Source organism: Perna viridis, chromosome 3, assembly GCF_037379345.1.
Source record: "Perna viridis isolate PV_CMFRI_1.1 ecotype Kerala chromosome 3, ASM3737934v1, whole genome shotgun sequence".
Lineage (NCBI taxonomy): Eukaryota > Metazoa > Mollusca > Bivalvia > Mytilida > Mytilidae > Perna > Perna viridis.
The window spans coordinates 2,726,971-2,745,958 of NC_142447.1; the positions used below are offsets into that span (position 1 = coordinate 2,726,971).

Consider the following 18,988-nt stretch of genomic DNA (forward strand, 5'->3'; position numbering starts at 1 on the left):
ACATGTATGATAAAAAAATAAACAAACAACAAACAAATAAAACTAGTGCTTAATATTGGGGGTTGACCATTTGCAGACAATCTTCATTTAAGAATCTATTTAGAAGAGCAAAACAAGATTACAATTGTACAAAATAATGTATATAAATACAGCTTTATCAACCATTTTGCTAATTATTTACCTAATATACATTAAAAATGAATGGTGCTGGGTTGATTTAATTTTGCGGTGATTCGAGCATTATCTGTTAAATTTACAAAACTTACATTCTATATCATTTTTATCTCCTATGAATGAGAGTTACACGAAAAGCGACATGCTACTTTTTGTTTACTATGACATTTTAAACAACTTGTCTAAAATAAAAAAATATGCAGGCTTCCCAACCATGAACCACTTTTTGCATGATTTTTATGTGGAGTGCTACTTAAGTAACATTCTTCAGACAGCAGTTGATTCAAGCATGTCAAAAACCCAACGAATTCACTTTTATTTCTTATTCAGAATCAGTTACAGACCACAGAACAAGTCATAGTTTTCCATTTGGGTGTTGCATGCGCTTATATAGATTGTACATGGCATTGAAATAAACACTTCGGACAAGTTATCGTACTTTGCTTCGATTTAATTGATTTTAGTGCGAGATGAATGTGTGGTTTTCTCAAAAGTACAAATCTGAATGCAGGAAAAACACTTTTCCTTAAACAAATAGGATCTGTCGACCTTATAACCTTGTTTATTCAGTAGGTTTTTCTATACCATGAATCACCTCTACCATAGGCAGTGTCTGAATTTTATTTGGACAGGTACTTAATGGTACAGTATTATAGTAAGAATGGATTATTCCCCTTTGCTCAATAAGTATAACAACTATAATTTTATTATCGATAGGGGGACAGAGTTCTTTTTGAAAAAAAAGATGTTCTACATTTTTTAGAAATGAATTTTATTTTACTCATCCATTCAAAAATATATAAAAAATGATTCTATATTTTTCGCATTACTTAACTAGGCAGACATAACAAGGCAGATTTTAAAATAAGATATTGATTTCGGTTGCTACTGATTTATTTAAATACAAATTTTGCGCTTGCACAAAAAAATCCTAACCTAAATCCCAGTCCCCCTTCCAATATTAAAATGGTCGGTCCCTTACGACGGACACAAATATGAATATTTATTTTGCGGTGACGTCGTACATGCATATAATATGGGGTAACCAGAAAAAAGAAAAAAGGGGGAGGTGCTAGGACATTATTTTCCATTTTTTGTCAATTTTACACTGGAAAATGGCAAATTTTCCAATAACAAGGGGGTTGCCAACCCCCTGCACCCCCTTTGGATTCGCCACTGGTAACATGATAATATTTTACGTAAAAATTCACCCGTAAAAAGTTTGACGATGCAGGTACCGGTAAACAGATTTGAAATGGTTAAAATTTTCTCATTCATTCTTACGCCACAGAACTAAACACCAGGTTTCAAAATATATAGAGGTTTTATGGTCGTCATCATAAATGTTATGGTGAATCTACCTGTTCCATTAGAACTGCTTTGTTAATCGTGTCTCAATTTTTGTTTCTTCTTTCGTCCACCCCGGACGTGACATTTTTTACCAACTCGGCGGGTGTTTCTAGAAACTCACGAAACGCTTACCCTACCGGTGTACCTGGTCCATACTCACAGTTTTAGTGGAGTCCGGATTGTTCATTTACTTTTGTTTCTTTCTACGCGTTATTTTTGGTTGTTTCATTTTCTCTGTTTTCCCATTCTTTTAATTTCCGCTCGAATATGGTTAGCCAAACGTTAGCAATATCAGAATGTGTTGTATGGTTGATCTTTAATTTGATGACCATATATTAATAAACCATTGAATAATTAGTTAACCTAAAATCAAGCACTTAAAAATGTGTAATTATTTAATCACAGGAGAATACTATTGGGTTTCTTTAGCATATCATTATCTATTACATGTATTTATAATTTTGTAGGAAATTTTAAAAGAAAAAACTGCCGGAAGTGTAAACTAAATATTGTGGGAAATAAAACCTAGTTTTCTTTCTTCAAAATTGTCGGAAATGAAGTACATCCCTTGTGAGATACATTGTAGATCAAAGAACCAAGGACTCGATCCCCAATCATCATGCAGTTAAAATATTTTAATCTATATTCAACTTTTGAATTCTCAGTGAGTTAAAACTTACTTATTTGATCAAGATAGCAAACATCAACTTTTCAATTTAGTTTTATTTGATAATGCAAACGTATAACAAGAGTGTACTCCAGCAGTGCTAAAGGTTGTCTGGCAAGCTATTTTCTGCTTTGGTGCCATCCTAATCTCTAGCATCCTTATTGAAGCATTTATTTTGTGCCTTTGGAATGCGTGTGTCGTGTCAGCTATAAGCAAGGTGCAGTGAGGGTGACGGAGTTCCGTTGTGCATACTACCGGAAGTTACATGTATATTATTTATGTATAGTCCCATCAACACAACTTCTGAGCAAAAACAAAAACAAAACAAAACAATAAGGACAAAAAAAAAGAAACAAAACAAAAAACAAAATCAAAAACAAAAAAAAAAAAAAAAAAAAAAAAAAAAAAAAGGCCGTTAAATCAGTGCCATCCAAAAAATTACTGAAATGCGTTTTATTTCTTACATTTTTTGAAATGTTCAACTTTTTTTTCTGATATAGGGCTCCTTGCGCATATATTTCATTTTGATAATTTTCCAGAAAGGTGTTTAGTAAACTGTCTAAAGCAGTTGTATGCTACAGTCCCTTCATGTCAGTAGGACCATTGGTATTGTTACTTCATTTTATGCTGTTCAAAATGTATTGAATTGAGGGGAATCAAAAATGAGTCTGGTTTGGACAGGTTTCCAATTCATCAAGGACCGACAGAAAACATACAGTAATAAGAAGTAATTTTAAGATTATTTAAAACTCATCAAAGATATAGTACCGTCCCAAAAAAATCCAGTACTTTTATTCGTAAGAGAAAATTTCATTCAACAATTATCCACTGAGGACGAAGTACGAGTTCAATATAATTCAACGGGTACATATATTATAACGTATTGACTGAGTGAAAGTCATATTACAAATGAAAAGGACTGGTGTATTTTGCATACTTTCTTTTGGTATGCGTCCGCCATGGTTATGGATAAAAATTGTAGAGTTTATGTTTGGAAGTACATTGTATGTCTTCAAAATAGAGATGAACATACCAATTTACATTAAAATAGAAACATGACCATCAGCACTTGATGTGCTTGTTGTAACTATAACAACCGATGGTGTATATATAGTTACAGTCCAACAGGCTTCATTTTAAAGATCATAAATATAAACATCTGTTATTTTCGATGCCCATATGGATTTTAAACCTTCTAGTTTTTCCTATACAAATAGTTTGATTTGATTTAAATCATACAGATACCATTGTTTAAGTATCAAACTTAAACCAGACTTGGTTTTGTTATTGATCAGCAACCATGGCGAATTCTAGAACATTTGCCGCTGCTTTTCTTCTGCTGAAAGTCACAAAAGTTATGGGTAAGTATACGTCATTTAAGTTAACAAATTGACTTTCATGAAGCAGAGATGAGGGAACCCTTCTCTTAATTTGGTTTAAGAAGGTTTCTGTATTTATGTGATGTTTTGGGGTTTAGCCTCCAAATACTACTTAAACTATTCAGATATTCTGTCATTGCGAATAGAAAACTCAGATATATTGAAAGAAAAAAAGACTTATTTTTTCTGCATTCTAGTAGGAATGGCAGGACTTGTACGGGGATTTATTACTTGGTTACAGTTTTTTATTACTTGGTTTCAGTTTTACGCGATTCCTTTTCGTTTCATATCGTTTTAGGCAGTTGACATTTTAGCGCCGTTTACCTGTATGTATTTATGTTAAAACCTATATACAACATTGGTCTTGTACCCCAGCCTTAAAGTTTGCCCATACATGATCATTCATGTACAGTTTACTACTGGCATGCATGGTGAACAATTTTTTTTCAAGAAAAACTCAATATAAAAATCTGTCAATTAAGGGCCATTACGGACGTGACATTGGTTGAAGCAGATCATTGTATTCCAACTACCAGCTAGATTTAGATAAGAAACATCCATCTCCCTGCACCATAATCGAGACAAGACAGGAATCCGTGGCAACGCCACAAAGGATTATTATACACGTGCTTTGGTATTTTAATAGTATCAAGCCCATGTTGACTTGTGAATTATTAGTTACCAGGTTTTAGATGTAAATAGGCATGCAGACTTGAGGGCTTCATATCGTTTGAAACATTGAACTGTTTTTACCTTTTACCGGCGTTAAAAAGTTATATGCATATTTGAAATGGATCTAAAAAGGATAAAAAATATAATAAGTTGGAACTAAAATGTCCACTTTGTCGGCGCTAAAATGTCCAATGTCAAAGCGCTAAAATGTCACTCGTTTTATATCAGTTTTGGGTTGTGTTTGCTTAATTTTGTTTATGTATCAAACGTTTGTTTTCTTTGCATAGTTTTTAATTTTTCATTCAAATAATTTTACATATAAACCTGTTTCTACCAACCCTCGGGTCTATTCGTTCTCCACTAAAGGAGATAATTAAGCAGTTGGGATAGACTCTGATGTGGCATACGATGTTCGTTTATTTGTAATAATAATAAGTTGTAACAAAATGAAGAATACATACAAAGGAAAAACCATATTCAAAACAATATCGGTAATCCAAAAATTATTGTGGAAGAAACGAATAAAACATTCTTTTAACCTGTAGGATGATTAAGATGATGTCCAACTATATGATCAGTTGATTAAGAAAAAAAATCTCAAAAATGATGTTTTTAGAATGACACCTGGAACTCGTTACAGCATTCGAGGAATTGATATTTAGCAAATAGTTTATAATATTGAGGGTTATATGGCATTTTAATGTGGTGTGCTTCAAAGGTCTTTTAAGAGCCGGTCAAATTAATCAAAAAGATTCTTAGATTTGATGAAACTAGTGTGTAGCTACTACTCAAATTCATAATAGAATCGAAATAAATTACGGAAACTCCATTTGAACATTGTTTTACAATGGACTGGCCATTTATGCCGATATTTAAACCCTCGCCTTCGCTCGGGGTTAAACAATGCGACATGAATGGCCAGCCCGTGGTAAAACAAATTGAATGTTAAAATGTAATTTATTTCTTAAATATTTGGACCGAAGTGTAGATGGTCATTAGGTCCATTAACATTTTGGGCGTCCATCCGGTCCATATATTGCAATTTAACCCGTAGTACCAAGAACTATTTGCTAAATTATTCTTTTTATAATATACTCTGAATAATTCTTGTGAAAGAAAGAGAAAAACATACACAACTTCTTCAACTATGACGTAATTTTCTTAATTTGAAAGCGAGGCAGTCAATGTAATTTACAGCCGGTCCATATGACGCTATATAGACCATCTAAGAAAGTAAACAAGTAAAAAATCCTCAAAGTATAATATTAACATATAAGAATAAATCTATGTACAATCAGACAAATCATTACTGCTTGTGACACATTTTGAATATTTCATCGACATATAGCATTAAAATAACTTTATAAATAATGCATTTACATTTTTTAGATTAAAAACGGTGACAAAAGATTTTTCACATGAAAAACACGGTAGTCCGGTGTTTGAATTTCTCCTTCCGCTTGAACATTTTGTCGTGCAAAATTTAGGCAACAATGAGCTCAGTATAGCTTAGACGTGGCTTTTATAAATTTCTGGATCGAAACATCTCTTTCCAAAAAATTGTTTTGTCTGCCTCTGTGCCAAGCTGTCTTTGTACTATAATGTGAATCAATATTGTTGTAAGCCAAGTTAATAGTATTATAGCAACTATCTATATTGTGAGGTCTCGCATTTTTTAGCGTAGCATTGCCTATCATACATGGACCAGAATTCAACAAACATCTTTTAATCTACAGGATGCGTAATGAACTTATCTGGGGCAGCCCAACAAGTTTTCGGAGGCTCTTTGACGGAATCATTTACAGACATGAAAAACAAAGAAATGTGTCTCAATCAATGTAATGTTAGGGCAACCTGTATTTGGGTGGAACACAACCACGGAACCGGGGCCTGTAATTTGTTTGAGACAGTATCGGGTAAAATTTCTACCGGAAACCCATGGTATTCAGTTTATCAAAAAGAATGTACAGGTAATATAAGTATAAAATAAATTATTATACTTAACATCATTAGTAAAAACAGTTTTTATAGGTGACCAGAGCGATAGTTCTCCTGTTTTCACTGAGTAGTCAAAGTTTATGCAGATGTTATGGGGGTATATCCATGAGCAACGTAGAAATCCGATACAGCTCAGTCAGATGACTTTCAACTTTCGTGGCCGCAATTCTTAAAAATTTTCTTCCAAAGAAGCATTACGAAGACATCAATATGGAAATTTGCCAACAGTTACTGTTTAATCGAGGAGCTGTAAATTTAATACCCTTTGATACCAACTATTGCCATCGGCTTAGCCAAGAAATTAGTAGGTACATCTATGACATGCGACATACATCATAAATTAACCATTCTCCTCACAACCAGTCAACAAATGTATATTGCCTTATCCGTTCATTTACAATGTGAATATGGTTTTTTTTTGGCGAAAAAAAATGTTAAATTGAAATAGCTATAAATTAACCTGGTACTTTTTTGTAACCATGTACTGAAATGTTGCGTCGGTTTGTAGGTTATTTGAATCGCAGTAAAACAGGCACTTACGTTAATTTGATTTGAGGGTTATAACATCGGGCAGTTTCTATATATGTTTGTTCAGTGATTAAATATATATCCGTTAAGTCGCTACCTCCAACCTTTTCATTTGATAATATAAACACACTGCAATGGCCTTTAAGAGCCATACTAACAATAAAAATAATTATTGGAAAAGATGCAAAGGTATCCTCTCAATGGTAGGTAGTTAAGACACAGTAAAACGTTGTCCCAATGACTACAATCACATAATCTTCTCCACAAGCTTAGCCTCTTCAAGCTTTACTATTTCACAGACCTAATGACCTCGTCAAGCTTTACTATTTCGCAGACCCAATGACCTCTCCAAGCTTTACCATTCCAGAGACCTAATAACTTCTTCAAGTTTTTTCGATTCCGCAGGCTTAACAACCTCCTTAACCTTAACTATTATGCAGACCTTACAACCTCTTCATGCTTTACTATTCCGCAGATCTGATGAACTCTTTTAGCTTTTCTATTCCACAGACTCCAAAACTTGTTTTTACTTTGATTTCCCCAAGACCTCTCCATGCTTTACTCCTCTGCTGATCTATACTATGTCACAAAACTTCATAATTATAGTCAGACTTTGGATTAGACAGAATATCAATGTCGCATGGAGTACTTACCATAAGGATTAGTGAAAATATACACACATTAAACCTAACCTCGAAATCGCATACAAAACTAAACAAAACCTACATAAAAAATAGAAAATAGTTAGTAGTGATTACAATCGGAATAAATCAATATAAATGTAGTGTAAATGTAATTATTTTGTACAAGTTATAATGTTTATTTGTTTATCAATTTGCAATATGGTATTATTACTGTAAATTGTTGTTTTCGTTTACATTTTTTGTATGCCACAACCACAAATATGTGTTAAATAGCATTTTATAGTAATCAAGGGAATCGAGATTCTAGCAGAAATCAAAATAACGTAATCCAAGAAGAATGACCAGACATGGAAAACAGACACCACAATAAAGAAAATGAGATAACCAAAATAATAAAAAAGGAGCAAAAAAAGGTAAATGAGCTACTTGGACTAATAAAGATTCAGAATTGAATTGAACTGAAGAGTACAATTAGTTTACTTGTTAAAGAAATGTACATGTAATTACTTGTATTATTGTATTCTATAGGTACAAGTGTCAGAGGTAAAGCAATTTCATTTTTTCAGACGTTCTCTGACGGGCATTTTATAGAAGTATGTCTGTGCATTAACAATAAAGATAACTGTTTTATAACTAGATAGATCTTGAGGCCATTTTCTTTAAAAAAAAACTATAACAGTCGAGAATAGCTTTCGTGTGCTTTTCAGATGATACTTTTTACATGGGATTGTTTGCTGTGATACAACAGACCACAGCATTTGCACAAATTTCGAGCAATGCGAAGCCTCATAGATATGCATGCGCAGTGCTGTGTTTGGCAGAAACAGGATGTTCTGTGTTTACGTACAGCTATGCTGACGAATTGTGTGTCATGTTCAAGGAAGACATTTCTGGAAGTAGTGTTTGTAACGGGAACGTTGACTGCTATAAAAAGCTATGAAAAATGTAAACGGTATCTACATTTAAGATTGTTATTTTGCTATGCCTATATTTGATGACTTGTTACAATCTAACAAAGTAAAAAATCTAAAATGTGTAAACTTCAATCGAATAAAGCACTAGATATGATTAGCATAGATTTGTCGTCAACAAGATGTGATATTGAAGTATGCTATATTGTCCGTACGAGCTTTATAAATCTTTGAAAAAATATTTTCAAACTTCTTTTTCTTAATGATTTATTTTTTCTATTCTTTTTTGTATGCTGAGGTAACACAATTATGACACCTGCAACGCTTTTACAAGAATAACAAAGGGAACTAAGATTCGAGCGACAACCAGAATATATTCCAAAGGATAAAGATTGAACACGAAAAAAAAAGCACACACAGAACATTGAACATGAATTATACAAAATAACACGTACAAAGACACAAAAGTAAATGTGCAACCCGAACTCCATTAAAATCTGGGAGCATTGAACAAATGCACTAGTAGGGTAGGCGTCCTCTGCTATATGTTCACATTCTATAGTTTTGTACCATTAAATTTCAATTATCATTTTACTGATCTGACCATATTTTTGAATAACGAAAAGGTCCAGAGACATATTAAAACTCAATACAATTTAATAATAATAATGATAAAAAACCATGCAAATAATGTTCATGTTTAAAACAAAAAAATGTAAATATTATTTAGAATCTTCAAATGAAATTACACTAATTTCAAAAGTTAATGTACTTCAACTTCGATGAAACTATCATTGTTATTTAACAGATAATAAAGTAGGCTCATCATGAACTTCTAAAATTGAGATTTGTTCATTCAAAATTATAATTTTCTTGTAATTACTTTACGGAATTGAAACAAGCAACCTCAAAGTTCATACTTTTTGAATAAATTTCAAAAGCAGTGTACGGGTCTATTAAGCCTTTTGCAAATGCTGCATCGAAAATGTTTTCGTATTTCTTATAACCATCGTAAGCTTGGTTGAAGTTTTCACCCACCCATTTTTCATAAGGACCGTAGTTATGCTGAAAATAAATGAATATTTTAATTCAAGCAATTCGAACACGTGAATACGTTGCTGAAGAGATTAATTGATGTATTGTTTATATGTCTGAGACAATCTTTACTTTGAGCGAAGACTCCAGGCGTCGGTTTCACAAAAAGTCGTAAGTGTGAAATTAATCGTAAATCATTACGTCACAATGCTATTTTAGTTTATGACGTCATTACTTACGATCAACTTTACACTTACGACTTCGAGACCAGTAGGGATACGAGTACTACTACTTTGAGCGAAGACTCCAGTAGGGATACGAGTACTTCTACTACTAGTTGCAATAATTTAAACTTCAATTTTTAGACTAATCAATGTTATGGTCAATATATGACCAAACCCTGATTTTTAAAGTGAAATATCTGAAATTTTTATAACCTATTTTGGAAAATACTGACTTATTGAGGTTTTCTGAGGATATGGTAAGAGAGACGACTTAAATTTTTATATTGTGAACTTTCCTTAACCCTGCAGCAATACACCTTCATATGGTGTTTCTATTTCACAATTGATTCGATACGCTGGAGAAGTACGAACTATTCTGATTTCCTTGAACGCCATAAATATGTGAGACCCCTGAATCGGGGGTATTAGAAAATGCGTCTCACAAGGTCTCTTACCAAAGGTCTCTTTCTTTTTTAGATATCAGTCCTTGGTTGAAAAATACCCAGTTTCTTCTAAAATTATAAATAATGATTGTTTTTTTTGGTTGTAAATTGTTCTTTGTTCTGATGTGACCACTGATTGTCTACTTATGACTCCATATCATGTAAATGCTATTTCATCACCACTGCATACAGCTGCTCCGGTGGTCCAGATTTATTTTGCACTTGACTTGATTATGGATCGTAATAGTGTTTGCTTATTTTGCTTTTACCCTTATTTAGGGGATGACCATTAGATTCTTAGGGGAGAGGGGCCTGCCAATTTTTTTCAGGTCAGAAATTTTATTTCCAGCCTGGTGAAAGTTAGATTATTTATTTTCATCATAACCGTGGCTAGATTATTTATATTCCATACTCATAAAAGAGTTTTTCGATGAAAATTTAAATGTGCATATCCGGGTTACCAAAGTATGTACAAATGGTTTGGATTCTATATCAAAGCATGTGTTACTTTTTATGTTATATTATTCAACACATTATTAAATATAGTTCATTCTTTTTAATACAAGCATAGTCTCTTATATATTCGACAGGTGGCATTCCTGGACTTGAAATATATTTAATGGGAAATGTTGCGAGGGACTATTTAGGGGACAGATTCGCTTATCTAAGTATATGAATGAAATCTACAATTGCAATATTCAACTGTAGTATGTGGGCTGAGATTAACCCCCGTGCACCCCCATCAACAAAAATATGATTTTCAGGTAGCCTTATACCTTTCATTTAAGAATCTTTTTGTCGCAAAAAATAAACTGAAGCATTTTTGTATTTTTTTAAAATAAAAATTAACAATTGGGTTTATGTTAAGATACTTTATTCATAGGTTGGGTGGCAATTTTTCACCTAGTTGGACTTGGAAAAGTTCAAATATTATTACTTGGGCTCATTGGAAAGCTAAGGCATTATATAATTGAATTTGAGTATACAAATGCATTTTTTTAGAAGTACGGTATTTGACAAAAAATGCCCATTACAGGTGAAATGGAAGAGAATTGGGTGTCATATTTCGCCCAAATGGCCTCAAATACGTTTAATTGTGCATTGTCTTGACTCATTAGAAAGCTTAGATGATACATAGATGGTTTGAATACGCAAAAGCTTGTTTGAAATGTGCTATTTGAAAAAAAATCATGCCAATTACTGGTGAAATGGAAGAAAATATGAAATTCCGAAAATTCCCCTTTTTATGAAAAACTCATTATTTTCACATTGAAACTAAAAAATACTCGCCTGAAATGAGAAGATATTTTGCATACATCTATAATTAAAACACAAGTACCCAACATGTCTATTGTACACCGTTTATATGCCAAAAATTAACATTTTAGTCCATGTTGAGGTATTTTTTCATGGGAAGTGGTGGCAATTTTTCACCTAAATTGACTTGGAAAAGTTCAGATATTTATTACTTTGGCTCATTTGGAAGCTAAGAGACTATATTAATATACCATATCACACAAAAAATTGTTTAAACTACAGTATTCTGATCAAATGACAATAACTGGTGATATAGAATAAATTCTGAAATCCAGAAAATTCCTATTTTTTCGATTTTATAATAATTGTAACCTGAAAAAGAAAATCTAAGCGCCTGAATTGATCAGATATGTTGGGCACATCATTATCTTAATTATGAATGCCTAAGATATGAGTTCTACACTGTTGGTATGCTGTGTATGAGAATTCTGTTTGTATCGAGACCAGTTTTCTAGGAGTAGGAGTAATATTTTTAACACTTTTTGAAAATCCATTCTCGAAAAGTTTTTCGTGGTTTGTTTACGTAGCAAATTAAATTATCTATCGAATGGCACCAAATTTGAGACCTTTTAGTGGAGCAATAACTTGTAGAGTCGAACTTATTTGACTTTTTACGAAAAAATCGAAAATTCCATTTCTTGAATAAAGTCGGACTACAAAAAATCGCCCAAAATTCATCAAAAGAACCCCAGAAGTATTAATTGTGATAATACCAAACAGAAAATACCAATAAGCTATTTTTTACTGAAACATAAATACTCTAGGTGTTTTGACATGGAAAATTATGTCAATTTGAGCGATTTTCGGTGGGGTAGGGGTAATTTTTTTCATTTTACCCCAAAACACCTAAGTGTTCCCGCAAATTTCTTGGTCCCATTGTAAAGTTGAGACATTGGACCACTTGATGATACTTGATGTTTTTTTAAGGTTTTGCGGAGATCAGAATGTTTATTTCCAATTCATTAGCCAAGGTCACAATATTTATTTTCTAACAATTTGCAAAAGTTTATTTTCTGGTGTGATAAGGCTAGATAAATTTATTTTTATTTTCTTAATATTCTTGGACAGATTATCTATTTTCAAAATACGCCAGCCCCCTAAGAATCTAATGGCCGTCCCCTTACTGGTAATACTCACCGTTGTAGCATTTATCTTTGTACCTATCCATGGCCACAATCGACGACATGGAATAATGGCCACAATGGAATAGATTGAGGTTTTATCGAGTGCTACATTGAGAAGGTGATCAGAATAACCTTTGAATTGTGATTCTAACTTTATGGCCAACAGATCTGTTAATGGAAGTTGGGCAAATAGACTCTCGCCATAGCTGAAATACAAATGTTAAAAAGTATATTTGTTGGTACCATGTACATTATTCGTATTCTTACAAAAATGATGTCATGGTACTAAATTGTTAAATTCATGTTTTAAAACTCAGCACAATTTAATCTCTATAGACACTCATTTAAAGTTTAATGATGAGTCAGTAGTTAAAATTATTTGTAAGGCAATGCTGTGTATGTTCTGACGTGCTGGTTCTAAAAATACTGTAAACATAGATTTAATTTGTTATATTAGATTATATAAACAAGGAATCCCCAAGTTTTTTTATGTTCCTAATTCAGTTGGTAATCAACACGGTCATTTTACTCGTGTGCAAGTTTATAACATTGTTAATGTTCGTACAAGCACAAACTTGTACTTTGAATTCGTATGCCTTCGCCTATCCACCTGTGAAATATTTTGTCATTTGTTGACGAGCATCTGCTTCTGTGTAGACACTCCAAACTGTTCATATGGTCATGTCGAAGAGATATCAAAGTAACCAAGGTTCCAACGGAAGTCAAATGAATGTAACTCTGGAACAAAGACCAGACCAAACAGATATACACACATGGAAAACAGATATACACAACAAAGAACATGAAATAACCCAAATAACACATACGAAATAACAAAAGTAAATAAGCAACTTGGACTCCACTAGAAACTGGGAGCATGGACCGAGTGCATCGGTAGGGTAAGCAACCACCGAGTTGCTCATTAAAATGCAAGTCCAGGGTAGACGAAAGAGGAAAACTAAGACCCAAATCAATTTTCATGGTGTAGATGGATACACCATAACGGGTTCTTTAACGTGCAAGGAACGTGGCATCTTTCCCAACACGGTGCACCACTATGGTTTGCGGTCAGGTTTTCCGTATTATAGCCTGACAACCCCAGCATGTAACACGCCATGAGTACCCCATTTCACCACCTGGGGCACGCATTCCAGTTGCTCTGTGGGCAGAGAGCCTAGCCCCCGGCTAGGTTTCTGAGCACTATTTAGTCGCCTTTTACGACAAGCTTAGCGCTGCTGCAGGCCTATTCTTTTAACACCCGGACCTGCACGGGGCCAGATATTCCAATTTTGGATGAAAATATTCATGAATTTAAACTTGTTAAAAAAGAGCAAACGCTTATGTTTAATTGAATTTCAATACACCATTCATTCTTTCCTATATGATTATATTTTTATGTATTTAATTTCTATTCATTTTCAATATCTATATTGTAATTACAAAGTAGTACATGTACAGGATGTTTCTGTTTTATGTTTAAATGTATAAATTGTCAGTAATGATAAGGAGACGGATAAACAAAAGCTTAGTGCTTGTTTCCGAATCTTGTTTTTCAAACTATGTTTGATCTATAAGAGTAATCAAGGGAACCAAGGTTATAGCGGTAATCAAAAGAATGTAATCCAGGGACAAAGACCAGACATGGAAAACAGAAATATACAACAAAGAACATAAAGTAACTAAAATCATACATACAAAGTAACAAAAGTAAATGAGCAACTCGGACTCCACTAAAAACTGGGAGCCTGGACCAGGTGCACTGGTAGGGAAAGCGTCCTCTGCTTTTCTAGAAACACCCACCGAGTTGCTCATAAAAAGTCAAGTCCGGGGTAGACAAACGAGGAAAGGTAAACTATGACCCGTTGAGTAAATCAGTTTTCATGGTGCTGATGAATTCACCATAACGATCCACGAGTTCATGATGACGACCATAAAACTTCTGTTGTGATGACCTCAATCTTGTAGCAACATAACCCTGTTCCACGTCCATCACACTGGACAAATATGTTGTCGATTAAAAATTCCAGCATTTTGTAAACATCTTCCTCTATATATTTGGAATATGATTTGGAATTATTTCTTACAAAGTATGAGGAATCTCTACCAAGAACTATATATTTGTATCTAGGTGTACCATCTTTTTTTGGAAAAACAGCGATGTATAATGTTTTTAAGTCGGGATTTTAACTGAGTATGGGGAATAGAAGTATACAGTGTTGAAAAATCAAAGAGGATAGCACAGATTTATCTTTTATAAAGATTGTTTAAACTAACTGGAACTTTTTTTCACGATTTGTGCAATCAATTTACTATAGCGCAGGTTTCGATCGTTCCCTTGTTCGTCAAAGAAATTTTAACGACATTTGTTTTTTTTCCGCATTACAAGCCGTACCGCGAAAATAAAACTGACGCTAAAATGTCACGGTTTACAAATTGTAGAGTTTCAATTGGTCCCTCTATTTTGTGTATTAATCAAAGAAAAAATGACATGAATGTATTTATGTCACGTGACAAAACAAACCAAAAAAAAACAAAACAAAAACAATATAAGCACAAAAACTAACCTTCTGGAACTATTTGCATGATGTTCTAGAAACTGTTGAAGGTAGATATCTTGAGCCTTTTTTGCAGCAATGTCAAAGGCATCAGCGGAGTCAAACATGTACATAATATCTTGAAGATAATAGACTTCTGCAATAAATGTTGAACAATGAAAGTAAAAGAAGAATAGTTTATTTGAAGCCAAAAGTACACGTATTTTTTAATAAAAGAAAAGTGATGTAACGCTTAATTCATCAAGGTGTTTTTAATAAATAATGTACAATTGTACATAGTTTAATTGGAGTTTAATAATACTTACGAAATGCTATCGGATCTAACATGCCATTTTGCACTCCTTTTACTACATTTGTATTCAATGCTTCCAGCCTTGTGTGCAGTGTTGCGTCCCAAAACCACTCGGAAATGCTTCCTTTGGCATCTTTAATATATTAAATTTATATGTAGTAGTTTAGAAAAACCGTTGTTAATATAGGATATTTGACGGCATGAGGGAGTTTGTAGTATCAAACAATATAATTTATTTAGATCATACCTATAACACGGAGCTTTCATTTCTGTCATTTTGCAAAATTACCCCGACATATATATATTTTCAATGAACTAGTAGTGTTTGAAATGATGCAAAAATAATATATTTTAATAATTTTAAACGACTTTTTGACATAAAAATTATAATGGTAAATTAAAAACATTTTGAAAATGTAGTAATATGTAGGGAATTCCAGTTTTTTTTTAATATAGCAAGAAAAGAGTGTTTGATGACCCCAATTTTCTTTTGAAATATGAAAGATTCTTAATAAAAATTTTTAAGAATTTTTTTCTAACAGTTTTTTTCTAAGTTTGCAAAATATTGAAAATTCCATACAGCATCCACATAAAATTTAGTAAAATTTTAGCTTTTATAAGACATCATGGTAAGAATTCTAAAGTATTTTCTTTTAGAGACGTCTTTGAGAAAAATAAACTAGCAATATTCATGGTCTTTTTGGTATTTTACAAGGCCTGGTTAGAATCTTACCACTAGGTGTCTGCTAATTTTCTGTCGTGCGATCTTAAAGGGTAAGCTTCCAAGTTCTCTAACGAAGCATTTTTCTAGCGGTTTTTGATTTTTTTTCTCACTTCTAAAGTTAATTTTGCTATAAGTACGCCAATGAAGAGCGCACAGATTGCCTAAATTGCTTTGAATTTTCATGACGTCATTAATATTTTAACTATGACGTTACAAAAACCGCGAGTTTTATCTCACACGTGGAGGGGTAAAGAATATCTCACATATATTAAAATAAGAATATGCGTGACTCTTTGGTAAGAAAATGTTCATCTTTTGCATATTTTACGAATACATTTCTACTGTTCATAGTTACTTTGTACATATACGCGTTTTCACTAATATTCAATCGTTTTGGGATGTGGACACCATTTCATTGCCAAAAATGAGACTGGAAAATGACAAAAATATACAAAATGGACAGAACATTTTTGTAAACTTCAAGTTTTTGTTTTGTTTTTTGTTTTTTTAAGAATTCATGTTTGCTTCTTTGTTATGGATTCCCGAGCCTCCTAATTCAACAACGATCCGTTTCAATTTAAGCAATTAGGAATCTTTAACACCCATTCTCCTTACATGTATGTACACAATGCCTCGGAAAATTATCATGTATTTATCAGCTGTAAACTTTAAAATTATTTTGGTTTTGTTTTAGCTTTGTATTGTATTGTGTTACGTTTTTGCAAGTTATTCATTTCCTGTATAAAACGAAATTAAGCTAGTTGATTTAAATGAGTGCTAAGGCAAATAAAAAAAAAATGAAATAGACGAGTAAGAAAATGAAAATGAAAATATTTTTTTTTCGCGTAGTCTTATATATACAATATTCAGCGCCCAATCCATCACGTGACGTCAATTACAAAACGATCGACTTTAATCTGTGTAGACTAAAATAGGCTCTAGGCTAATTGTTGGAATATGGAAAGCCCCTTTAGCACTGCATGGGTACATGTAACAATCTGTTATTAAATAATTCTCCTTCCAAAGTGTCGACAAGATGTATAAATGATTTTTTTGATTATACAAAAAGGCAAATTCAACCAACACCTCAATTGACAAAAAAAAAAAAAGAGAAAATATTTACAGTGAAAACACTTAAGCGCGTACGATACCTTTTTCGGATATGCTTGTTCCCTGACAGATTAAGATGATCATCAAAACAAATGGCCATCTACTCATCCTTATCAATATGTGTTAAACAGCCTCTGCTGAATACTAAAAACAGTATATTAAACTTTCACTATAATTGTTAAAGTATGTACATATAATGTACTCTAATAGAAACAAGCCAAAGTACTTAACAATTTCCCTTGTTTAAATTTGTCGGAAGCTGACAAAAATGATGTGGTAAAGATATCTGTCCTTTATCATCTATATTGCAAACAAAGTGTTATAATAAATTAACCAAAAGCTCCAGGCAAACATCAAAAGGAAAGGTCATATGAAGATAAGTCCATATGACAAATTACAATATTATGTAAAAAATTGGAAAACTAAAAACATCAAATACGATGTACATGCAATGATGATATACTTTAACTTTAATGTTTTCAGTAAGTGACGGATTTCTAATCAAAATTTCAATTAAAAAGAAAAAACAAACGGTGCTTTTGTAATGAATTTCTACGATGTGATTAAAGAATATCAAGGGAACCAAGGTTATAGCGGAAATCAAATGAATGTAATCCAGAGACAAAGACTAGACATGGAAAATAGACAACAAAGAACATAATTTAACTAAAATCATACATTCTTTATAAAAAAATCTTTAACAATATTTTGAACACAATGTGTTTCCAACATTTAAACGCTAGTAGTTAATTGGAAATATCTATGTCCGTATGCTTTTAAGATGACAGAAACGAATGCTCCGTGTGATTTATATTTTCTACCGGTCTGTTTCTTCAATCTTATGTGATATGCATGTTAAACTGTGAACAGTCGATTTATCCGGTATTAGGTGATTTCTTTACATCACATCGATCCAAAAAGAGTTTGAGACAAAGAACACAATATACATTAGAGATCTACATAACACATGACCAATATAAAAGACCATCGATGGAGGAAGACTTATAACTAAACTGTATAACACATACCATGACTTCTCATTCAAAATGTGGTCAATTTGCAACAGAGGACGCTTACTCTACCGTTGGACATTCTTTCAATTTGAATGGATTCTGATTAGCTTATTTTGTTATTTAGTTTTTAGTTTCGATGTTTTCTTGTAGTAAATATGTGTTATTTATGTTTTTTTTGGTCCTCTTGGTCCAGACCTTGATAAAAAATATATTTTTTTATCATTCTTATCATGATCTTGCTTTTACATCTTTAGGTATTTACATAAATTAACTTATTGGTAAGCTATTTACATACAAATTTTCATTCATGATGCAATTCCATATCGGAAAACAAAACAAAACATAATTCCATCCGATGTATTTACCGTATAGCGATTAATTTTCGCGAGGTGTGTGTTAATTTTGCCGTATTTTAGGGGTCTATCTTTTCCGCAAAATATTCACTCTGGGCATTAGTACTCATTGCACCAAATAGTATCCGCCAAAATTTAAAACGACAAAATTTTTTTTGCATCAAATACGCAAAATTTTACACCCCACAAAGTAACTCGTTATACAGTAGTATATTGGTATAAACGTTCCTATTGTGACGTCTGCTATGATGACAACAACGTTTTATGATTTATTTCGTGTATTCACTGATGAAGAAATATTCTTTGCTAAGTTAATTTTTATAAGAATTGATACCGATTGTCAAAACAAGCGGAACATAAAATTCTGACAACTAAGAACCAAAACGTACACTTGTAAAACTTAATTAGAATAAATATTCTAAGAATCGGTTCGGTTTCAATTCTTTTCAAGCATTTTAGTTATCATATGCGACAG

The 18,988-nt window shown here is 32.6% G+C and overlaps 1 protein-coding gene across 1 annotated transcript; it reads right to left on the reverse strand.

Moving 5' to 3' along the window:
- Window positions 1-8,962: 8,962 nt before the first annotated feature.
- Window positions 8,963-17,378, reverse strand: LOC148620652 (uncharacterized). The gene is made up of 5 exons (XM_088574330.1): window positions 17,189-17,378; window positions 15,327-15,446; window positions 15,031-15,157; window positions 12,480-12,672; window positions 8,963-9,388 (listed from the first exon to the last, which is right to left on the reverse strand). Exons 1-5 carry the CDS (start codon window positions 17,253-17,255, stop codon window positions 9,203-9,205), a joined length of 693 nt encoding a protein of 230 aa, XP_088430456.1. The 5' UTR covers window positions 17,256-17,378; the 3' UTR covers window positions 8,963-9,202.
- Window positions 17,379-18,988: the final 1,610 nt, after the last annotated feature.